The 25,594-nt window shown below is 36.5% G+C and overlaps 1 protein-coding gene across 1 annotated transcript in view; it reads left to right on the forward strand.

Annotated features, from left to right (window-relative positions):
* ANGPT1 (angiopoietin 1) overlaps positions 1–25,594 on the forward strand; it is a 155,504-nt gene that overhangs the window by 122,279 nt on the left and 7,631 nt on the right. Inside the window, exon 8 of the mRNA XM_068182959.1 lies at positions 22,974–23,104. Coding sequence (XP_068039060.1) covers positions 22,974–23,104 — 131 coding nt within the window. The remainder of the gene's footprint in view (positions 1–22,973; positions 23,105–25,594) is intronic.

Below are 25,594 nucleotides of genomic sequence, written 5' to 3' on the forward strand. Positions count from 1 at the left end.
TCAGAATAAAATCTATTTATCCCAGATGATGAGTGTGAAGAAGGTTGAGATGAGAAGGTGGTTAATGAATCAGTAAATGTATAATGATAAATGATAGCTGAAACAGAAAATCAAATGCTGTACCACATGTGAAATCTTTTATTAAAGTATCTAAGTGATTTACATATTTTAGAACATCCCTAGGTTTCTTATCTTTGCAAGATGATTACACAGAGACTATCTGTAAATATGATGAAAATATCTCTGTCAGACTCTTTGCAACTTAGACTGTGGCAAGTAAAATCTCCATGCAGTAAGAAGAGCCAGATCTTGCAGATCTCCCATTTAGTGCAGTGTTTCTTAATGTAATTAGGAATTATTTATATAACTATAAAAACATGAGTTGAAAGAGAATCCTAAAAGACACACGACCTCTCCTCTTTTCCCGTGTAGACTCTGCCTAGCCCGCTTGACATTTGTTTGATGTTCTTTGGAGATGTACAGCTATGATACACTGCTGCTCTGACCCATGTCCTCAGATCCTCCAAAACTGAACAGGAAAAGTAACCATGTGTTGGGATTTCAGGCACCACAATTCATAATCCTACATATGAGTTTATGAAAACAGATATATTGATGCTGAATTTTGAACAGTTATAATTTCAGCCTGCAGATACATCTGTTTTTTTTTTCTACTCATGATACAGGAGAAGCACTTCCAAGCAAAGCAAGGGGTGAAGAATGGGGGAATTACACTTTTTAGTTGTCTGAGCTATTTTTACTTCAGAACCATTAGAGAAGTTTAATAGATACTCATCTCCCTCTGACAATATACTCTGGTATTTAATCATTCTTTTAATTAGAAAAGTTTGCTATTGCTGCAATGATTCACTAACTTTGGTCCTATCCATGAGGAAACATGATTAAATCATCAGACAGCACTGCTCAGGTGCTTTGGGATTGATGTAGGCATATGTTAAAACTGATGATGAACATCTTAACTTCCCTGAGTCAATTTGGACTTAAGGTAGTGGATGACCTTAAGTGGTAGTTAAAATGAAGAAGAGACTTTATATTGGAACCAGCATGAGAAAATGATTAAAAAATCTCATGAGAAAGTGAAAGAGAGCATAGATTCATTAGGAACACCAGAGACTTGTTGACAGGGCAATGATAGGCATGTAGAGAAGAGTCAGTGGGTGGGTCAGAGTGTGTGGGTACTCAGAGGAACAAGTTGATGAAATTTGTTGAAAACTGGAGAGGTAGTTATTAAAGTTATTCAAATCACTTCAATCTGCTGACATGATCTTCCAGGCCCTGTGAATCTAGATGAGTTTCCAAGCTTTCCAATATCCTGTGTCTCTCCAGGCTTTGCTTTAGGAAATAAGATCAGTTGTTGAAAGTAAACCAAGAATTGGTAAGCTTTATGGGACGTGGTAGCAGAGAGTTTTCAATTCACTGAGTAGAATATTGGACTTTAGCTGTTGTTTGATTAAAAGTTTGTATATTTAGTTACAGCAATAGTATTATTTCTCTCTGTTTTCACAGACAAATCAGGTAGGTAGTCTGCTGCCAGAAGCATACTTGACACAATTCTGCTACTTGACATAATTCTCATCTTAGATTTTTTTAAGGTTGAGACTATTCATATCATCACCATTGTTGAACTAATGATGGAATTTCTTGCAAAAATCCTCACTTATCTTTCTGTAATATAGAGAAAAATATATTCATCTGTAGTCTTTTAAATTTTACTGCTGAAAATTCTGTAATAGGTAGTAAAATAAGTATTATTTGAGAGTACAAATTTTATGGGGACAGATGGTTTTATGTATCTATTAATTAAGAAATATATTCCATGTAGTATTGCTATTCCAGAAACAGGACACAGATCTGCCATTCTCATGTTCTTGGTGTACAAAATCTCATTTTAAAATATTAGTTTGGTTCTTGTTATTACCCAGACTTTTCAATGATACAACTGTATGAGTAAAATTTTCTTGTATCACTTGGGTTTTTTAGGTAAAATGGGGGAATAATCTGACTTCTATATTTTTTGAGCCATCTACTTAGCTTCTTCTGCATGATTTGTATCACAGTAAAATTTCAAAGGATCTATTCAGTCTTTTCTCAAATGGGAAAGGAAAAGTACAGTGGAAGATATTTATGAAATCTATAGCAAAGTGAAAAAATAAACGCAGAACCTCTAGGCACGCAGTTCTGTGCCCAGACCCCAGTACTTTTCTTGCCAAATTTGAAAATTACAGAATAATTTAAAAAATAGTCATGCTGCAAAAATGCAAAAAGCACTTTTTTTGGAAGCTGAAATTCAGTTTGCAAGTCTACTTCAGAGGGAATACCTATGTAAAATCCTATTAACAGACAGAATGGTATCTGTGGTATGCATAATTTCTAATTTGAAAATATTTTTACCAAACAGTGGTTTAAAATCAATAATATGGGTAAAAATATTTAACATCTTTATGTATATATATAAATATCTGGCTAAAATAATTTGGTTTTATTTAACAATACTGTCAGTCCAATAATACTCTGTGAAGCCTAAATAGTGGAAGTGCAAGGATTCAATCCAATGCCCATTAACCAGAGGTCTTTCTGGAAACATGCCAGTGTTGCTATATCATATCAGTGACTAAAATCCACTGGCAGTTCATGCAGTATCTCTAAATGTAAGCAGAAATTAAATATAACGATTTCTCTGCCTGAAAGTTGATGTAAATATGCTTATGGAATTTATGAATTTAAAAAATTATCTTAATCCACATAAATCCCAATATACCCTATCCATCCACAGCTAATAATTTCCCACTTCTAGCTTCATTAAAGTCATTTATAGTTCAGTATACAATAGCTGTGACTACTGTGGAGCAAGAACAGAGGTTTCCTTCTTCTCTGTTATGGAATCTAATGAGAATTCATTGAGACATGCTGGCTACACTGCAGTGCAGTTGAAGTCTTCAGAAGATGAGCTGGGGCTCCTGAGCTAACAGAAGCCAAGAGAGAAACACCACTGACATATTTCAAAGGAATCAAGGGTTATTCCTCTAACAATGTAAGTCACATGAAGGAGGTGGCACAGCTGACAGCCCAGTGTGCACAGCATGGGCAACAGAAAGGAGCTGGAAGCCACTGTGCCACTAGAAAACTAGGACCTATTGCCATTACTGAAACTTGGTGGGATGAATCCCCTGACTAGAGTGTAGCTATCAGGCAGTTCAGAAGGGACAGGCAAGGAAGGAGGAGTGGAGGCATTGCCATCTACATCAATAAATGGATACACTGCAAAGAGTTTTTTCTGAGGAACAGCCACAAACAGGTTGAAAGATTGCAGTTAAGAACTGGAGACTGAGGCAACAAAGGGAGTTTGGTTGTTGGTGTCTGCTCCAGGCAGCTTGATCAAAGAAAACCTAATGACAAAGCCTTCTTGCTCTAGCTGTGGGAGGTATTGCACTTACAGGCTGTTGTCCCGCTGGGGAACTTCAGTCACTCCAACATCTCCTGAAAACACATCATAGCAAGCTGTAGATAATCCAGGAAGCTCCTGAAGTGCATGGAGGATAACTTCTTAAGCCGGGTAATAAGCAGCCCTACCAGAGAGGATGGAATACTGGATTGATAGTCACCAACAAAAGTGAGCTAGATAATCACTGACCTCAAGATTGGAAGCAGCCTACACTTCAGTGGTCATAGAATCACGGAATCATAGAATGGTTTGGGTTGAAAGAAATCTTAGAGATCATCTAGTTCCAACTCCCTGTCAAAGACAGGGACACTTCCCACTAGGCCAGGTCGTTCATGCATTGGTGGAGTTTGCAGTCCTGATATGGGTCACGCAAAGAGTAAAGTCGGACTGTGAATTTTAGGAAAGAAACTTCCATTCAAAGAATTAATTAATAGGAGCCCCTGGGAATGTGTCCTCAGTGACAAGGGAGCAGAACAGACTGATAGATCTTTCAGGACACTTCCCATAAAGTTCAAGATCTAGCAATCCACAGGTGCAAGAAATCAGTAAAGAAAGGCAAGAAAGTGCCATAGCTAAGTTGAGACCTGCTGCTCAAACTAAAGGGCAAGAAGGAAATGCACAGGCAGTGGAAGCATAGCCAGGTATCCTGGAAAAAGTGTAGGTACACTGCCTGATTATATAGGGATGAAATGAGGAAAACGAAGATGGAGCTGGAGCTGAACTTGGCAAGGGATGCAATGAATCATAAGAAGGGTTTCTACAGATGTATCAGCAAGAGAAAGAAAGTAAAATAAAGTATAGACTCCTCCATGAGACTGACAAAACTGGTAACAAGAGATGAAAAGAAGGCTGAGGTACTCAACAAATTTTTTTGGCCTCAGTCTTCACAATATCTGTTCCTACAGCTCTTAGGCAGATGTACCACAAAATGAGGACTGAGGAAATAAAGTCCTTCCCACTGTAAGAGAAGATCAGTTTTGTGACCATCTGAAGAACCTGAGCATACATAGGTCTATGGGACCTAACAAGATGCATCCCAGAGTCCTGAGGAAATGGGCTGGTGGAGTTGCCAAGTCACTCTGTGATATTTGAAAAGTCATTGCAGTCAGGTGAAAATCCTGATCTGGAAGAAAGGTGCTAGACCTGGATCAGGGCAACATCCAGTATCAACACAGGCTGGGGGATGAACAGATCAGATGCAGCCCACAAGACGAGGCCTTGGGGGTTCTGGTGGGTGAGAAACTGGACATGGCCCAGCAATGTGCACTTGCTGCCCAGAAAGCAAAACATCTCCTGGGCTGCATCCAGAGCAGTGTGGCCAGTGGGGCAAGGGAGGGGATTCTGCTTTTCTGCTCTGCTGAGACCTCATCTGGTATACTTCATTAATCTCTGGATCCCTCAGAGCACAAGACATGGACCTGTTGGAGCATGAAAAATATCACAGGGCTGAAACACCTCTCCTGTGAAGAAAGTCTGAGAGAGTTGGGGTTGTTCAGCCTGGAGAAAAGAAGGCCCTGGGGAAACCTTAGAGAAGTTTTTCAGTACTTAGAAGGGGCTCATAAGAAAGGTTGGGACAGTGTTTTAATAGGACCTGTTGCCATAAGACAAGGTTTAATGTTTTTAAACTGAAAGAGGATAAATATAGACTAGGCATAAGGAAGAAATATTTTGAAATGAGATGGTGAAATACTGGAACAGGTTTCTCAAATTAGTGGTAGATGCCCTCTGGAAAAATTCCAGGTGAGGTGGGACAGAGCTCTGAGCAACCTGATTTAATTGAAGATGTTCCTGCTCACTGGAGTGGAAGATTTGACTAGATGACCTTCAAAGTTCCTTCCAACCCAGATTGTTCTATGATTCTATTATTTTATTATATTATTTACTAAATACTTGAAAGGATTTTTAATATATGCAAAGGCAGCTCAGAAATTATAAAATTTATCAGACATTATCCATTAAAAGTGTTTTGTTTTGGTAAAAATTAATGCTAGAACTCCTTAACGAACCAGTATTTAGGACATGGAGGGAAATCAACATTGGTGTTCAATAAACACAAAAAAATTGTTTTCTTAAGATTTTAGAGAAGCACTGGTGTACAAGCTTTACTAGATATATACTGTTGGTGGTACAGCAGCTTTGTTTCCGAGGAGGAAGGCAAAGCCTCCAGTGTAAGTCACATTCAGAATTTGATGTAACAATGGCCTAACCATTTTGGTGTATCCACTTACTCATTATTAATAGGTAGATATCTGTTATCTATTTTCATTATTAGATCTTCCAATCTGTATCTAAATTGATGATGTCTTCAGTTTTGATTTTCTCTAACTTTTTCCCTTAACAGGTTAATTTTCAATTACCTTCTCCAAACTTATATATTTCCTTCATCAATACTGGATAATTCTCCATATATTCTGTTTCACGTGCCTGCAGAACCCACCTTCCAGTAGTTTTTTATAGGATTTTAGTATGAGACTTTCAGTAATTAAGTTTGATTTTGCTCTTATGATTCTAGAATCTTTTCTTTCCTTTGGCATTTTAGGGCTTTTTAGCCACTTAACTGAAAGAGGAGCTTGTTTTCTAATATGTTCCACCACAGCTATCACTATGGAACATAGTGGGCATGACATTATCTCCTCCTCCAGACTCCTAAACTTTTTTAAGAAATGGAAAATATATGAGCAAGAACAAAAGTATCTTATTTTCCCATAAAGCTTATCTACAATAAAATAAACATCAATTCAAACTTGAGGCAAAGAAAAAAATAATATTTTGCAGTAATTTTTTGTCTTACACATCACCCTAGATTTAATAAATTTAAGTGATTATTCACATGTTTTCCTACAGGTAGATGAGATAAAGATTTTTTGGTGCTAACATTAAAGCTGTTGAGCCCTAGGAACAGACTGCAGGACCCTATCTGAGACACTCGATTCTCTGTGCATGCCTGGGGAGAGATAAGCTGCTTAGACAGAAGCCAAATCAGGCAACATGCAGAGCACAGAGCTGCCTAGAGTTAACCATTAGGAAATTCTGAAAATAGCAAGGCATCCATTTATATCCCCTGACAGTTCACAGCCCACAGCCTGAAGGTAGGAGACAATGTCTTGTCTTACTCAGGAAAGAAATGAAAGGCCTTGGGTTAATGCATTCATTTGCCAGAGGGTGTCCAGACCATAGCTATTGCTTCCCAAGAGAAAGCAGCAATCCATGCTGCCAGGGAACAGGCTCCTCGATGGATCCCTGACACTGTGCAGGGATGAGTTCACTGCCAGTGAATGAATAGGTACCAGGTCACTTGTCAATGAAGTGCAAGAGGGATTTCTAAGATTATGCTCTCTGCTCCGTGTCTTATTTTGAATTCAATAGGTTTTTATTAAATTATGTAATTATGTTATGAAGCAGTATGTACTATTCTGCTACACACATTTGTACTCCCTTTGAGGCTCAGTGAATCGTGAGTAATTTATTTGCAGCAGGACACATGTTGCTTGTTATGGCATGCTGAGGGACGTTTTGTGGTTTTAAACCTTAGTCTTGCTGAGTCCATAAAAACCTAACTCCTATGTGGTGGGTAGTAGTCATTCAGGACAGTAAATTTTTACATGAAAAGTTGAGCAGTGACTAGTAGCTCAACCACTTACTACCCAGTGAAGATTTTTTTTTAAGTATGTTTATGTGAGAATAATGTAACTCTAGACACGACAGTGTTATGAAATCCTTGCTGAGAGCTACTGCAGAGGTATACAAATCTGAGGTCTGAGAGAACTCTTTAATGAATGTAAGTATTGGCAGAAAATTATCAATGGAAACTCAGTAGGGATCTCCTTTTTACATATTGTAGTTCAGTGGAGATTCCACAAGGTCTGTCCCAGCTAACAGGGGAAGACAGAGCATGTTGTGGCACCTAACAGAAAGCTACACATGCTTTAATATAATATTGTTTTTTTGCTTCTCCAATTTAAAATGACTACTTTCCTTTTGTTTTTATCTTCACTATCTACATTGTCAGTCTTCCTGCACAGTGTTACTCTCTTTTAAGCCTTTTACTCTTGCTTTATGCCACCTCTACATTTACATTATGAAATAATTTCAAACAAGTATTTTAACAAAATTTATCAAATCCTGTGCTGAATGGACTTCACTGTCCCCAAGGTAAGAGCTCCCACTTCTACCAGTAATAACACCAAAAAGAGCTACATTTCTTTAAACTGCTTGCATCAAAGCATCTACCAAGAGCTAAAAAGTACTGTTTTTGTTGGTGTATATTTTGATATAGAAGTCAGTAACATTGTTTCTTCATCTCCACTGGGCTTTGACATGAAACAGCTCCTGAATAAAAGGATCTTGTGTAGCTGAGACTCTTCTGGATATTTCCCACCCATGAGGAATTTTTTAATGTCAAAACTGTTCTTTGTAGAATATTCAGACATCTCCAAGGTCATGTGGTTTTAAAATTCAGACTATCCATCACAAGGACTTAAGTGATGTGATATTTGCTTCAATTTCTATAAAAAGAAATAATATAATAATTACTTTTTATTGTTACAATAATTTTCTTATTTAGAAATTTTGTGTTCTTGAAATTTTTCACTGTTTGAATCCGCTAAATTCTTTTATAATGTGTGTTAAAACCCTCTGCAACCTATAATAATTTTCAGAATGTAGATTAGTGTAGTGAAAATTTGTGTATAAAGTGTAATGTAAGAACATGTCAAATGTTACAGATACATACAGCATCACAGTGTGAAAATTTAGAATTTCATTAATGTTTTTTAATCAGAAAATTTATGCAGAAAATTTAGAATTGCAGCATAATGCATCTAAAGTGTGCAAGTAGAAAAAAATACCAAAGTAAAATGCAGAATGAGGAAAAAAATCTCACAGTAAAATTCACAATTAGAAAACATTTCTGTTTTGGAAAAGTTTTTTTAATGAAAATTCCCTGGTTGCATAATTCTCTTCACTATTATCTGTGCAAGTGTAAAGTGCAGTACATTTTCAGGATCAAATTCAGGTCCAGCTCAAAATATTTAACCTGGACATTATTCTTCCCATAACTTTGAACAAAACTGAAAAAAATGCCACTTCCAAATGCCACTTCTGAAAGGTAGAAATCTGAGCACAAAAAATGGGGTGTCTCTGATTTCAATGAGAGAAATTATATTCTTCCTGTGGATGACCAAGATCTCCATCAAAGAGAAGTTGATCACTAAGTGCTTACAAGATTATTATGAATTTATTTAGTATTAGTTACAATACCTCCAGATTAAAAAAAAAAAAAAGCTGCTTGCAAAGTTTTCTGAAATTTTCACCATGACCCTAGCATTCAAACTTAGATCTCCACAAAGCAGAAGCAAAGAATGGGACCTGGAGGCCCCCTCAGAGATTGTGGGCTCTGTGTGCCCCCATAGCTGCTGACTCTCTGCCCACTTTGAGCTAAGCAGAAGCCTGGTAGACCTGTCCATGTGGCTTTGAGCCCAAGCTAAAATACCCTGCCTGTGAGTAGGCTCAGTGTCGCACTTATTGCGACAGTTCAGCTTCCAGCCAGGATAGAGTGTGGGCAGAATGAGCTCATGTCTGCTCAGAGAACTGACAGAGCAAGCTTTCATCTGCTTGAAAAACACAAGCAGAAAGTTTTGAGTGACCCCTATTTAATCTAGAATGTACATGGTTAAAGTCTCTGAAATCTCTTGCCAGCTTCCCAGCCAACCAATGCCAGTGGTTTTTCCCCATCCTTTTTTATCATTAACAGCTCTACTGGCAAGGTTTCTAGAGCTTGATCCTGAGAACACTTTCTGCACTGATTCACTAGATTTTCAGCAAATACCAGCAAAGTGGTGTGGTATTTTTTGTGAGTGTCCTTCTTTCATGAGTATCTGTGGGGCCTGAAGAGAATCTGGCAAAGGGATCATCCCAGATTTTTCAGTAGTCATTTGTTGCACCCATCTTTAGGTTTCTTGTTCTCTTGGGTTTGAGTTTAGGGTTTTTTTTTTCCTATCAAATGAGTACTTGATTTATCTGTCTCTATCTCTAAGGTAAGGGTAATAAAAAGTGATATTATTCATTATTTGGTCCACAGCACTAATGCAGCGGATGAGTTAGACCACAAAGCAGAGGTATACACCATGTCTTAAGAGCTGCTAATTTACATAAACCTTCCAACAGATAACAACTTTGAATGTCAGAGCACAAACTTATTGTGGTATCCAATACAGTGAAGTTTTCCTTGTTTGGTTGGTCTGCAAAGATCTGCAAGAAGGAGGTACTCTATAACAATGAAAGTCTAATTAGAAAAAGAAAAGTGCCTGGTACCATACAGAGTTTGGTCTCCAGTCTTCTGTTTCATCAGATCCCAGAGGCTGAAGTGTTTTTGATTTTAAATCAGTGCTGAAACAGCTCAACACACGGCCCAAGTGCATGTGCACTGTTCATGTTTTGTTTTCTTTTATTTAGAATTATAATTCAGTTGCACTGAAGTAAAACCTCTTTGCACCTACCTCAATGCCATTTGAATCAAAGGAGTCATTATTGTGAATCAAAGCTCTTATTAGGTCATGACCTGGGGTTTTAGGGTGAAAAAGGCATGTAAAACATGCTGAGCACTGCTAGCCTGGTCAGTGTGGCACCAGGAAAGATCTTGGACCATAAATGGGTGACAGTCAGTTAACCTTTCACTCATAGATGACTGTTTGTTGGCCACAAATGACGCCAAGGGAGTTGAAATATGTTTTAATAGTCTGTTTATATTTTTCTACCAAGGTCTTAGTGCCACATAACTCATTTTGGCATTTTTTAAACTTAATTTTGCATTAAGAAAACCAAGGAAACAGTGAAGACAATATTTATTTTTCAAATAGCTATAAACATTTCACAGAAACTCTCTATGCATCAGTCACTTATAAAATTTGTTGCCTTTTCCTAAATACTTGCCCTTATACTGAAAGCCTAACCATAGTGTGATAATGGAGATGAAAGCCAGAGGGTAAATGTAGCATGTTGTACAATACAGGCACTAATGAATGAAGGGATCAAGCCAGACCTGTTGCACACTATTCAGACTGAAGGTGGGACGTGCTTGTGTACATAAGTACTTTTATTCTACATCCTTTTTCCAATTTAATAAATCTTTCATCAAAAAATGAATAATGCTGGTGTGAATGATACCATATGAATAAGACATGCCTTGGCTTCTCTTTCCCAGCTTTTGTTCCTTCTTCTCCTTCCCCTCCTCCATTTTAATTTTTTTTTTTTTTTTTTTTTTTTTTTTTTTTTGCATAGACTTATTTTTACTCATTCTGCATTGTACTCAAGTAATTTTTTTCTTTTGAGCACATAGTCAGTACTTTGTTGAGGCAGGACCACCAGAGCTCTCACTGAAGGTTAAGTCAGTCTTGTTTCATTATGATTGCACACTCTTTAAGATGACATAAAACCACAAAAACTTTTTAAAATATAAGGGTCAGAAAGAGATCATGGCAATTATGTTGTCATTAATACTACCTTATATTGTTTCCATATTTGGAAATTATTGCTTTTCCTGTCACCTCCACAAAGTGATTCTTCAATATCTCTTGCTGTTTACTGATGTCATGAGTCTGAGTATATAGCCACCAGATAAAGCCCTTTAATCTGATTAGAGGAAATTCATAAACTGTGAAATGGCTTATCCATCAGGACTGAACAAGTTCAAATACAGGTAAGGGAAAAAATTCTGATTAACTTTTTCCTTTGAACATAATATTCCCCAAAACATCCTTGCATTTTCCTCTGGGATTCATGCACTGGAAAGAACACATTTCTTGACATGAATCCCAGCATAAATCTTGAAAATCTCAAGGAGAACCCAAAATATTTATTTTAATGTGTTATTCATTAAGTTATTTCTTTACATTGTAGTCTGCTGGCAGCTGCAAACTCATTCCATTCCATCTACATTAAACCAATGCTGTAGTAAGATTTGATAGTGTTATTAGGTCATTAACAACTGGAAAAATTTATAAAACAGAATCTGCAAATGCTGAAAGGGGCATAATTGTAAAAGAAGATTGCACTGCTAGCACAGAATAAAGAATAAATAATAAAACAATTGATGAAAAATTAATTGCAGACTATTTCCAGCTTTATCAGTAATCATTCATTTCCTTATATCCAAGCTCTTCACGAGGGAAAAAAAACACCCAACAAACCACGTAGAGATTTCTAAAGCATGTCCTGGTGAAGGCAACGGAGCTGGGGAAGTGCCTGGATCACAAGACTCATGGGGAGTAGCTGAGGGAGCTTAGTCTGGAGAAAAGGAGGCTTGGGAGGACCTTATCACTCTCTACAACTATCTGAGAAGAGGTTGTAGCCAGATGGGGGTCAGCCTCTTCTCCCACGTAACAAGTGACAAGAAGAAACAGCCTCAAGCTACATGAGAGGACTTTTAGACTGGATATTAGGAAAAAAAAATATCAGAAAGAATTGCCAAGCATTAGAACAGGCTGCCCAGGGAGGTGGTTGAGTCAGCATACCTGGAGGTATTATAATCTCTGGAGATGTGGTGCTTAACAACATGGTTTAGTGTGGGCTTGGCAGTGCCGGATTAATGATTGAACTTGATGATCCTACATGTCTTTTCCAACATAAATTTTTCTATCATTCTATGATATTTGAAAAAAAAAAAAAAAAGCCTTTCACAGTTTCAATTAACTGTTGTGCCAGTGGAAAAAAAGAGGAAAAAATGTTATTCCATCTAGATGTTTTGTCCAATTCAGTATTTAAATAATTTCTTAGTGGTGATTACATGTTGCACCTTATTCAACATCCAATTTTATTTAAAAAAGTAAGTTCAGCAGTCATATTTCAGTCAGGAATTCTGTTAACAAGTGTGCCTCTCATTGCTGTTTTAGCCACCAGCTTGGAGTCTACACACAACTTCAAGCAATATAAGCCCCTGTGAAGGGGGCATGATTCTTGAACAGAATGACAGCATCCTACTTTCACTGCATAAAGGGGTAAATATTTCCCTAAAGTGAATCACAACAGCTGACTCATCACAGGAGATACTTAAACCTCTGACATTTTTGGAGCAGTTTTCTTTTCAAGGACATGGCCTCATTTTGGTTTCTGCAAAATATTTGGAATCTAAAGACATCATCTAAGTGCCAATCCTTAGGTTTGCTTTTTTTTTTTTCTGCTCCTCAATTACCTGATACTTACCACTTGCTGTCATAGAAAACTCAATATTTTTTGGCACTAGGTGCAGGTCTTGATCTGTTTCTCCTGCAGGACAGGGGTACTTAAGACTCAATTTTCTCACTGCATGGTTTCTGACCTGAGGTAATATCATAATACATACCATGGAACTTTAGGGAAATAGTCTAATATTAAGGACGGGCCAATATCAATTAAACTAACACTTCAATTTTTTCCCTGCAATGTACTCTGAATCCTTGGGGTAGTAGCTTGTTGCAGGTAGACTGCAGTTCCCTGCTGAGCTATATAAATTTTTAATTGGACCTTCACAATTAAGAAAAGAGCAATGATCCAGTATCCAGGTAAATTAAAAGACCATGTCCATCTAGAAAATTAATAATATATTTTTGGGTTTTTTTAAATAAAACAAATATAAAAACTATTGAACATCAAGAACTAGGCATGTACATATGTATATATTTTTTGTATCTCTGTAAATAGAAATGACACATTAAAATTTCATCTTCATAGAGTTCTTCTAATTGCAAACAACATAGCAAAGTTTTATTTAACATAATTGATCAATAAAGATGGACTTGGGGTACTTAATGTTCTTAGACCACAACTATAGATAATTTCAGGCATAATTCCAGCACACTCTTTTTAAAGAAAAAGAAAAAGCAACCAAAAACCCCACAAGAAACCCGAATCAAAGTGCTAGCACCCCTCCCCAAAACCTACTTTGACTATATACTCTTTAGGCACATTAATTTCCAAACACCACCAACTTATCTCAGTAAGATTAATATAAATTTTTAACATAAGTCTATCTATGATATTAGTAACTTTTGTAGTTATTTATGATTAATGATTTTCAATTAAGTGAATTGTGTGATTAATATTTTACTGTGGCCTGTAAATGACATTTCTCAATGACACTGCGTGGTAAGAAAAACCCAGTATCTCTACAGTAGCCATCAGGGTAAAAGTAAGCATGAACAGCATGCTGACACATGAAGTTTTCTATTTCCACTTTATCTAAAACAGTTAATTAGGATAATGTATAACCTATGTGGATGACAGTGTATAATTAATGTCACACTCAGGACAACTAAAACACAGATTTATGAAATCCACTATTACAATATATCTGCATGGATTTCAACAAACTATATTTACGAGACTTTTGGAACTTCCAAGATATTTTGGAAGAAGTAGTAAGTTTAAATTTTACTGTAGTTGTGTGGGTCTCTTTTACTGGATTTTCAAACATGATTAATCAATTTAAAGATAAGTCAAATTTCCAACAAATGTTCACTGAACTTTTCCACTAACTTCAATGTCTGTAAAAGAGATCCTTAAATAAAGATATACAAACACCATAAGCTTCAGCAATTCAGTAAAGATAAGCATCAGAAGGTCTGATTACTTATATAAACCTTAAAAACTTTTAAAATATTACTTTCTCTGTAGAGTCCCTGTATTTCTGTGCTGAAAAAAATCCCTTAAGAATCAGTTTTGGCATTTCTGCTGTTGGCTTCAGTCAAACGCAGGAAGTATGTTTGAGTAGGGAGAAAACGATTTTTTTATTTTAGGTCACATTTTGAATTAAGCAAATTTCTCTAACCTTGGCTTTGTCCATGTGCTGGGAAAAAGTTCACATAACTTCTAATTTTGTATTTTATTTTTTAACACATTCATCAATCTTCAATGATGTAAAAATAATTTGCATTATCATTTAGCATAGTTCAGTGTTTATATGTCCATTTAAAACATCAAACATCTCTAGTTATTTCAAGCTTGAAATTAATTCATATCCTACATTTTATAAATTAACGTTATGTTTTATAGAGCCGTGAATAAGGACAAAAGTGGTAGTTTCTGCAGCAACAAGAAATCTTAGCATTTATATAGCTGGTGAGAGAGTGAATTTTTTTTCTGTAGCAAGAATTTTACTTTCATTTAATAAAAAATGTAATTAATTAATAACTGAAAAGTTTCATTTCAGATTTCCATGAGAAAAAACATTGGTGGGTGATTTTTTTTTAATAAGTATTGTGTTGAAAAATAGTTTTAACAGAAAATGGTAGTAGCAGATTAATGTATCTCTTCTGTGCTGTGTTTGGTGAGAGATGAGAGTAGAGGGAATTATTTCTGTTCAACACATCATTGTGATAGTAGCTTTAAATATGTTTCTGTTTCTGTTAGCAGTAAAACCCAGCGTTACCGTATGTTTCCTCTCCATCACCACTGTGCTACTGACATCAGCTGCAAACCTAGCAGCTCACACTGCCAGGCAATTTTGTGGCTTCTGTAGCATGTATTGAAAGTAATAGAAGCATATGTTTGCCTATTCACTGTCCAGAATAAACATATTTTCAAACACTTGTTGCAAACCATGACAAAGCACCATTTGTCTGCACACAGCACTATGACAGGCCGTGTGCTGTGCATTAGGAAAAATGATCCTGATGTCTTTTAATCTTCCCTACCCAGTATAATTTTACTCAATAGGTACAGTTATTTACTCAATTATTAATCTATTAATCAAATTTAATATAGAAAAAGCAAATTTGTTCATTTTATGTAAAAACTCACAATCAGTACTACATCCAGGCTCACTAGACTATTTTATATTTTCTGTAATATGTAGATGTGTTTCTTACTCACGGCTGGGTTGTTTGCTTCTTCACTGTCCAGAATAAACATATTTTCTCCTTTGACCTGTCAGGGCTGAAGTTCAAACGCAAGTTAAACTTCCCATGGGCTCTTAGAGAGAAAACAAGTTTTTCAGTTAACAGTGTGCAATTCCAGGGAACGATTCCTCTACTATAAAGCATTTGTTGTCCCTTAGACAGGTTGTACTGAAACAATTCCAAAGGAAAACTGATCATATTCATTTATAGCTGTATTTTACATTCACATTTTATCTTTAAAATTTTATCTTTAAATATGTTCTTACTTTGGATATATTGAATTAATATTTTGTTGGCTGGCACATTTCACTCGTCTCAACAGGAGAATGGGCAAGGAGCTGCAGTGATATCAAACAATAATTACTGCAGGGAGTCATTGCTTCAGAGCAACAAAGGAGAAATACAGAAGTTATTTTGTCATACACTTTTCTAAAGGAAATGTAGAAGGAAATTATTTTCATGTGCAGGCAGCAAGAATATTAAGAGCCAAATTAAATAAATGTTCAAGTTGTCAGAGTTAGTTACTGCATTATTCAGGTTTTCAACATTTTGCAGAGCCACCCTGCCTACTGTTTGCAGTTACAAACTCCATTAGGAATATAATAAAGTTAAATAAAAAGTCCATTAATTTACCAAGTACATTATTTCTCAAGTTTGTACTAAGGAAAAGAGTATGAAAAATTTAGTATTAGGTTTTATGGTTGATATTTCTGGTTTTCTCCAATCAGACACCAACTGTGATATTCCCTTTCTGCTTCTCTTTGGTACTTTTACATCAGTTATTCATTCAAAGACAGGCAGCAATCAAGGTGGTGAATTGTTCTTGCAACTCAATTAAATGAGTTAGCAAGAGCTCAAAATTTCGTGAGTAGTGATGTTTTTATCATCTTTCTCCCTATCCTGTTTCTTCAATTTCTCCAAAGTATTTTCCTTTCATTTGGGTAGCTTTTAGTTTACTTCTAATAGTCATTTGCCTCATCTTGTGTTGCATTCTTGCTAACTAGTTCATCTTGATTCATGATAAAAAAAATTGTGTGTCAATACAATTTAGTTTGTTTTAATAAGGAGAATATGCACTGCCCTAATGAAATAAAAATATTTCCTCCTCTCCCTTTCAAAGAAAAAAATAAAGGCTATGTTTAAGAAGAAGTTTTATTTTCAAAAGAAGAAAAAGGATCCAAATGGGTGCCCAGGCAATCTATCATCTATCTGTAATCTGGGCAAGGGCACTGGCTAAGATGCCTTTTACTCTACAGTCTGACAGAATTCAAACTCACAGGGATCTCCCTGGTCACCACAGATGGCTCACGCTCTATCTCCAGCCAGGAGATGATCTTTCCACTAATTTTAAAAGCTAATCGGCAAAAGGATGTTTCCCTTTATCCTTTAGTGGGAGTATTAAATGATTAAAAAGTTAGTGTATATAGGTAAAATACCAGGGTTAGGATTCCCAGATAATTCCCACTTTCTATTTAGTTCCATGTTTAGCCAGCTTTTGGCAGACATTTTAGTTTCAACCTCAGTGACAGCAGCATTTCTCTAGAGTGATTATTTAGATTTTTTTCCTCCTGTTCATAACATGTTCATTGAATATTTGTAAGATGTCTTTATTACAGAGGTGATTTTGCTATTCATGGACAACTGTTAGCATTGGGAGGCTTGGTGAGATTTTGCAATATGTTCAGGAAAGAATTCTAACTAACAATATTTAATGTAGATGTGATGTCTTATTAATTGGTACAAAAGGGGGTTTGATTCAAAAATAATTAATCAAAGCATTTTTGATGGAAAATAACTCTAAAACCTGTACTTAAAAAGAAGCTTCTCTCTGGTTTTCTTTTCTTTTTTTTTTCTTACTTATTATTATTACAATTAATGTCTAGACTTAAGAGTATCTTAAGTATAATCTCATACTGGGTCCACCTAAGTGGTTGCAGTCCAGTGGGCTTTGGTTCACAAAGGGACTTAATCATTTAAATTCCATTATGAATGGAATTGTTTGACTAACACAGCATTTCATGAAACTCTACCAACTTCAGCATCTTTAAAAGTGGGTTCGGTTTCAGAAATTTAAGCTATCTAAAATTTAGATGCAGCTGTGAACCAGATGGAAGATGCAAGTTAAATCCTTCTTCAACCTCAAACATTTCTAAACTAGAGGGCAAAGTAATGTCAGTCACATGGGTTTTAAAAACAAAGATGTCTTTCACATGCCTGACATGCAGAACATACCTAAGTGGTGGTCAGTAGGTTAGAAGGACTGAGATGTAGGTGCCCTCTGTTCATGTCAAAGTTAGGAAAAAATAAAAACCCAGTGAGGAGAGAGCTCAGAAAAGGGAACTCTGGGTACAGGATTCTGATCCCCATACAACTATTTTTTTCTGATGACCATTTCCATCAAAATTAACAACCCCTCCTTTGAGAAGGGATTGGACTCTGGGATTCCCTCCTGCCATGTGGAATGAGCAGGCTGGAGAAAGGACATTTTAGGCTGCAGAGACAAAACTGAGGTGGGAATTTGGAGGTATCCCTTTAAAGTATTTCCCCAAGGCAAGCTTTGATGTGTTCCTCTCCATTTATCATGCTGAATCTTTTAAATCCTACTTCAAGACTCTTGGTTCTCTCTATATTTAGCTGTTAAGGATACTAGGTCATTACTCATGTTTATGAATTCCAGTCAAGGAGATCTCTGCTAAGATCTTTAGCACTGTGGCAATGATGAAATTTGTTCTTAGCATATTCAAGAGAAGCACACTGAGGTAGTTGAGATGGTTCTCTACATCTCTTAATAATGGTTGTTCATGTTTGCAGTAAGCTATTATCTTGTTTGTTTCTTTACAAAGTATTTCTCACCAACAAAGATGGATATGACTTAGCTGTTTAATTGAGAGACTGATAGAAGTAAAGGACTGAGTGATCTCTAGTAACTCTAATGGAAAAAAAAATAGAGAAAACTAGCTAACAATAAATTCTGGGAATTCTACTTAACTCTCACTCATTCTAGTAAAAATAAATAAATAAATACAAAGTTTAAGGTTAGATGCTTGATATGTAAAGCACTGCATCAGAAACTATTTCTGACACTTTTAGTGATATTTAGCACACAACTTTTTCACAAGGATTTATGATTCCATTTTATTTTTCAGCATTTTTTATATCTCATTCTCTATGTTGCAATTTTCACAGCTGTATGTTGTAGAACTATACCATTTTAATACCTTTTTTATTATTTATTTGAAATCATCCCAGATTTATCTGTTAAAATCTTTAAACATGGTATGAAGATAAGCTATATGAAGTTAGTTAAGCTACGTGTTAGGAAGATTAGATGTGAAATCATCTAATCACTGCAAAAGCAAAAATTTCTGACATAAATTTAAAATGTCTTTTCAGGCTGCCCTGCAGTTGTTTATGTAATATTTTTAGATCTACTCTTTGCACACAATATACCTTACTGTTGTTTCAAGGGACTGCAGATAGTCATGTCCCACAGTAAGAATAATGAAAAGCAAACCATCTTTAAGAATTCTCCTTCACCATCTGAGAAGTGAGATCCCAAGCTGCCATTGCTATAATATCACCAGAAAAAAATGCAGAATGCTCCTAACATCCATGCTAGGTAAAATGTAACAGTTGCAATATTTTTAAAAATTTGTTGTTTCTTCTTAAGTACATCAACTATGAAAGTTGCTAGTTTCTAAATGAGGGCTGCTCTGTTCCTCATAGTGAATTTAAAATTTCATTAAAAAATCATCAGAAGTCCTCAAAATTTAATATAAAAATGCAGTATTTCTCTCATTCCTGTTTACTCATTATTTAATTGCTATTGCTTATTTGTTGCTTTTTCAATTTCATTGTATGCAGATAAAGTAGATTTGTTCTTGCTTATATGAGTGTGAATTTACTTTTCCTGCCTACTGTGTAAATCAGAGCAGCGTTTCCCCTTCTTTCCTTGATCAGAATTTTCTGGCTATGAGCAAGTGGAAAAACTGGAGATGTACTCTTAAAAATGTTCTTTGACTTTTAATCAGTAATGAGTGGCTTTTTATTCTTAACTTCCTTTCCTTTACTTCCAAGAACAACCAAGAGGAACTATACCCTGAATCACCATTTTTTCTAAGGGAGGGAAATTGTGTCCTAGTAGTTATTTGAAGTTTGTTTTAAAGGTTCAGTCCTACCAATCTGAATCTGAGAATACTGAATAACTAGCTAGGTCTGAGGAGTAAGATGTCTATTGCTCTTGGGAGCTAACGAGTTTGTCAGTTGGCTTGCTGCTGTGCAGACTTGCAGTCTCAAGCCAGATTAGTTTGGACCTTTATGGCTTAAACTGAAGCTACTGATTGCTTCAGGACCAGTTCTGGGTTTTGATTGAGATCTGATTTTGGTGTAAAGTAGTGCCAACTTTGTAGTGGCATTTTTTCCTAACTGGTGGGCTGTGCCAATTCAGGGAGAAACCCCAAAGAAACAGAATTACTGTTTCAACTGGTTCATCTGCACATGGCTGCAGTATGATAAGCACACTAAAGTTCAGAGCCAAGTTAAGCTTTTTTCTTTTAAAGTCACTGGAGACCTACTAGAGAAATTGTGTTGAGGAATAGTCAAACGTAACTGACAAGATCTAAATCTGTGATGAGTGGAATGTTTGTGAAATATCAAGGAAAGTAAAGAGCATGTAAATAATCCTAATGCCCTCACCCTTTGGGAAAACATTGTAATTTTTTTTCAAGTAATAAGTAACAAGTAATATTTTTTTCTTTATGTTTTATGTTTTCTTAGATTGCACTTTTTTTTTTTTTTGGACTAAGTGGGTTTTATAGTGTTGATTGCTAATTAAAAGGTCTGGCTAACCTTGTCTTTCTTATTTAAGTAAACAGCATTTGCTTTTTATACTAACTTAATGAGACTTCTGTGAGCTTCGGTGTGGCTGATATAATGAGGATGTACGGCTGTTTAAACTCAGATCATAAGATATCATGTGACAAAATAATTTTTCTATCAACACAACCTCAGGGAAGTTTATTTTGTTCTGCAAAATATTCGTCACAGCCCAAAAAACAAGGCAAAAGTCCAATGAATGAAGATGGGATCAATTCCAGCCTTTCATTTGTATTAAACAAAGAAATGGACATGTGCAAAGACAGATCTTAGATTAATCTTGTCTAAAACAAACATCCTTTGATAGATTAACATGGTCATAACAGGCTAATTTCCACCATGATTGGGCAATAGCAGAATGCAACGACCTTCCTGAATTCCTGTTCCTTGGTTGCTTCTTGTTAAATTACAAAGGATTTTCACAGTCTTTTTTTGAGGCTTGCACTTGGCCTTATCTATTTTTGTGCTATCAGAAGGTATTTAACTATGCATGATATTTGTATTTAATCCAAAAATTTAGTATGTTTATGTGTGTGTAGTTATCTATCTATATATACAAAATCTGCTCTAAGGATTGAGTCCAAAGGTATTTAATCATCAGCCTCAGCCATGTAACATTCAAAATTAAAATCAAATTAAGGTAGTCAGTGTAACTACTTTAAAAGGATAAACCTGACAATTCCTTTTTTCATTAATTTTTTTATTTTTAAATATTCATGTTTAGCATCTACTGTCTCCATTTTTAGAGTTGAACAAAGGACATATAGGAAGAAATTCACTGAAAATTAGGTGAAGTTCACATCAGTCTACAAGTGTGAAACTCTGTAGGTTACTAAATTCTGCCTTCACAGTTTGAGTAACCTCATCAGATATCCTGACAAGGCTTTTCTGTAATGAGTTTCTGTGACAAGTTTAATCCAATTGGCTTTGTTTGGACCTAATATCAACCCATGGATGCATGCAATACAAAAAAAAACCCCAAAACTAAACCAACAAAAAACAGCAGCCATGCACGTGATTAAGGAAATCTCTCATATAGTGCCCCTGCTCTCATAAGCAAAATTCAGCTACAAAGTTCTGTAGAAGAACTGAGTTTTATTTAAATCTCAGTCTTGGGACAGACTCTCCTCATCTCAGAAAAATGCCAGTGGTTTAACTGTAAACTAGAAAGTTTAGGAATATTCTCTACTCCCGCTGTTAATACTGTGAACACTGCAGCAATATCTTCCATGTAAACAAATGGATGAACGACACTCTGGTAAAGGCATTTACTCTTTTATTCATGCAAAGTAACTAGATAAAAAAACAACAACAGAGAGGCAGCGACAGTCAGTGACTGCCATCTGCTCTCCTTGCTCACTCTGTCTGTGGGAGAAGCTGGGAAAACTTTTTCTAGTATAGCACTCCCAGGTAAATCACAGAGAGAAGCAGACATCTCTCCTGCTTATGTCCTGCTTCTTTTCTTGTAAGTCCTTATGCATTTTATATTTGATATTTAAAAGATATATTTGCCCCTCTGCAAGAACCCTAGAAGAAACAGAACAGATGTCTCTCACTTCAGTGGAGAAGTCTATCCCACTACTTACCAAATCATATTCTTGGTTAGCCCTGTGCCTGACTTATTCCTAACCTGTAGATTCAATGAGAGGGGAGGGATTTGTCTTCCTCTCTTATTTTCTCCAGTGGCTAGGGCTTGCTCCTGAGTGTAAGGATTGTGGCTTCAAACTTGTCTAGTGACACTGAGATCCTGTCTCTTCCTTCTTGCATATGAAGCTATTATGACAAACAACATCTTCCTCATCCTGCAATGTCCTCTCCTCTCCTCTCCTCTCCTCTCCTCTCCTCTCCTCTCCTCTCCTCTCCTCTCCTCTCCTCTCCTCTCCTCTCCTCTCCTCTCCTCTCCTCTCCTCTCCTCTCCTCTCCTCTCCTCTCCTCTCCTCTCCTCTCCTCTCCTCTCCTCTCCTCTCCTCTCCTCTCCTCTCCTCTCCTCTCCTCTCCTCTCCTCTCCTCTCCTCTCCTCTCCTCTCCTCTCCTCTCCTCTCCTCTCCTCTCCTCTCCTCTCCTCTCCTCTCCTCTCCTCTCCTCTCCTCTCCTCTCCTCTCCTCTCCTCCTTGCAACCATTGTTGCAGCTGAGCTCTGGCTCCTAGCTCATTGTTGTGGTTTCAACTAGTTGAACGCTTCTTAAAAAAAAAAAAAAGAAATGTTTTGCATTGCAAATTATGAGGACTTTTGTGGCTTGTACTCAAGTTATTCTCCATTTGTCACTCAGAGACAACTTTGGCAGAACTGGGTTGTTGGCTTGTGCTGTAAATGGTGGAATTAAAAGTTCTAAGGCTGCTAAATCCTCTTCCAAGCCCAGGCATTAATAATATGACTCCTGTAAACTGGGGTTGCTGTTTCTGTGCCACAGAAAAGAAACAGTAAAGAAACCAGCTACTCAAGTACTCAGTTATTCTGTCAATGTATTTCAGATATCTGGGCACCTCTTCTCACTCCTCTCTCACTCCCTCTACTTTTTTGTCTTTCCAGTTCTTATACCTTGAGCTTGGTTTTACTCTGGAGGAAGGACTATGTGCTACTAGAGATATGCTGAAAAACCCTAAACGTCCCCTTTTCACACCTAAAACAACAGAGAGTTCGAGCGAAAACACAAGAGATTCATGAGTTTTCTGGGTGCACTTCATACAATGCCAACCTGATATGGAAAAAGTCTGAATCTCTTACCTTTCTATTTTGATGACCCTGATTGTTTTCTCTTGTTTCAGACTTTATTTAAAAGGTCACAGTGGAACTGCTGGAAAACAGAGTAGTCTGATCTTGCATGGTGCTGAATTCAGTACAAAAGATGCTGACAATGACAACTGCATGTGTAAATGTGCTCTCATGTTGACTGGAGGTGAGTACAACTGACTCTGAAAATATGGTGCATTAATAGGAATCTACTCTTTTCCTAAAGCAACCATGGATGAAGGTGTATCATGGATGCATAAGTCCTGAGTGAAAACTTCTTTTATTAATATTACTGGTACTTTTTTCTATACATATATTGTCATAATGCCAATACCTCTTGATTTCTATCAGCCGACAAAGGATTATTCAGAGATGCCGTCAGTAGGATTATTCAGAGATGCAGTCAGTATACTTCTGCACTGAAGCTGTTGCAACAATGTCAAAGAGGAAAGCATAAGTTAGTGTAATTGCTTAGGCAAGAAAGGCAAAATAAAAAAGAAAAAGATACAAGATTTAAAAGGTGGAAAGAAATTTGTCAAACGTTGGAAAATCAACCAGCAAAAAAAGAGTGAAATGACCAGATATTAGATATTAGATGGTAAAGTTTAGAAACAATCAAAGTCTAGACTTGTAATACATTATCTATTTCACTTAGGGATATGATTCTGTTATTAAGATATTCATAATGGTTAAACTTTCTCTGTAAGGTGAGCTTAATGCATAGAGACACTAAACAACTAATTCACTCTCCTGTAAAAGACTAGACCTGCAACCACCTGTTTAAATCTGGAAGGTTTAAGGTGATATCCTTTGTGAGCTTAGTCAAACTACAGAAAGAAAGAAAGAAGAGTTGAGGTGGGGAAGAGCACAGACAAGCTACACTGGGACAGTTTAAAGTCCCAAGTCAATCTGACTGCCATCAAGTATAGTGTACACTGTACAGTATATAGTACATGATTGGTACTTTTTCCCTCCAGTACAGAGAATTAATATCTGATATTATCTCTTGATTCAGACCACTAATGCTCCTAAGAGTGAGAATTTTCTCTGACAAATGATAACTATTCATAGTCCCTATACGGTCTAGCTCATTTTTATCTCTAGAATACCACATTATTGCAGAAAGCTTAAATTGGGATTCTTTGGTTTACTGACTGTATGACCAAGAAAAGCCCTTCCTCATCTTCACATCTGATCTTGTTTGGAGACTCTCTCTCACTGATTTCTAACTTTCCTGGAAAAAAATCCTGTAGCATGTAAATTTTAAAGTATTTTGGATCAGACTGTTAAACCTGTATTATTTGCGGTTACTGGCACTCTGAATTCAGCTCTAAAGCAATCATTTGCTAAGAGAAGATGGTTTCCCATCACTGAGAATTTATATCACATGCACAACCCAACTCCTCATTCTCTTTCGCCAGTTACAAGTGACCCAGTTGGAAAAGCCTTTAAGGAGCCAATTTTTCAAGCTCCTCTAACTTCCTCTAGAGATATCATATTAGAAGTTATCATGGGAAACTTCTTCCAGTGGACAGGTGATAAGACATTACCTTTTCATTTCTATAAAAATAGAAGCTAACCAGAGAGATCTGGAGACAGATAGTGGATAAGAAGTCAGTAGATTATTTTAATTAAAGCTGTTGCCCTTACCCTCTGGAGAACATGCTAAATTAAAATGTGTACTTCCAGGGCAGGCCAGAGTCTAGCTAGAAGCTCCTGAGTATGAGCTGTGTCTGTGCTGAAGTGCAGAATCATGCATGTGTCTGAGTCGCCTGGAAACACCCCTGCTCCCAGGCAACTCCTTCTGGGAGCTGAGGCTTTGTTTATTTTCTTGCTCTGAGTTCTATGACAGGTCAGTGCCCCACCAAGGTCAGTCTGCTGTTGAACAACCATTCCACAAGGTTCACATCTATCGCTGCAGCATTCCTGTAAATCAACAGCATAGCCACATATTGGAATTTACTGGTACCAAATGAAATGAATAGGGACGAAGGGGGTGAATTACCAAAGGCTGAGGAAACCACAAGTTTAGCAAATCACTACACAGTAAAAGGAGATTCAATTAGCCTTTGGAGACACATGAATCTACTCTTTTGGACTAGACTCTGAGTACTGCTCCTTTGGAGACAGGTTGTACAGCACTGTCACTTGTAGATCCTCAAGAAAGACTTTAATCATGCTAGAGTTCTCCTCAAACACTCTGCTATGCTTTTCTCCTTGAAACAACTTTCTCATTCTTGAGAAATATCAGAATTTAATTAAATAACAAAATATCTTTTTAGGGAGTATATTTCAGTTTTCTACCAGACAAAGAATAATTTAGAAAAGTAGCAATGATAACAGGTTTTGGAAAACCGCTCTTTTTTTTTTTTCCCCAAAAAGATATCAGAATGTTAGTTTTGGCAACATCACAGAGAGCTCTTTAATGATGAATGGTATGAAATCTGCAGGCAAGTTTCTAGCTATCTTGACAGTTTGGGTGAGTCTGTTATCTCTATGAGGTGAAATGAATATATTTATGTCAGGAATAAAGGCTGAGATAAGCCAAAACTCAAGACTGTGATATGGTTATAATCAAGGCTGAAAATAAAAATGTAAGGAAAACACACATTTCTCTCTGTGATCTTGCTAGTTGTCAGTTTTATTTGGTCTATAT

This window comes from Anomalospiza imberbis, chromosome 1, assembly GCF_031753505.1.
Source record: "Anomalospiza imberbis isolate Cuckoo-Finch-1a 21T00152 chromosome 1, ASM3175350v1, whole genome shotgun sequence".
Taxonomy (NCBI): Eukaryota; Metazoa; Chordata; class Aves; order Passeriformes; family Viduidae; genus Anomalospiza; species Anomalospiza imberbis.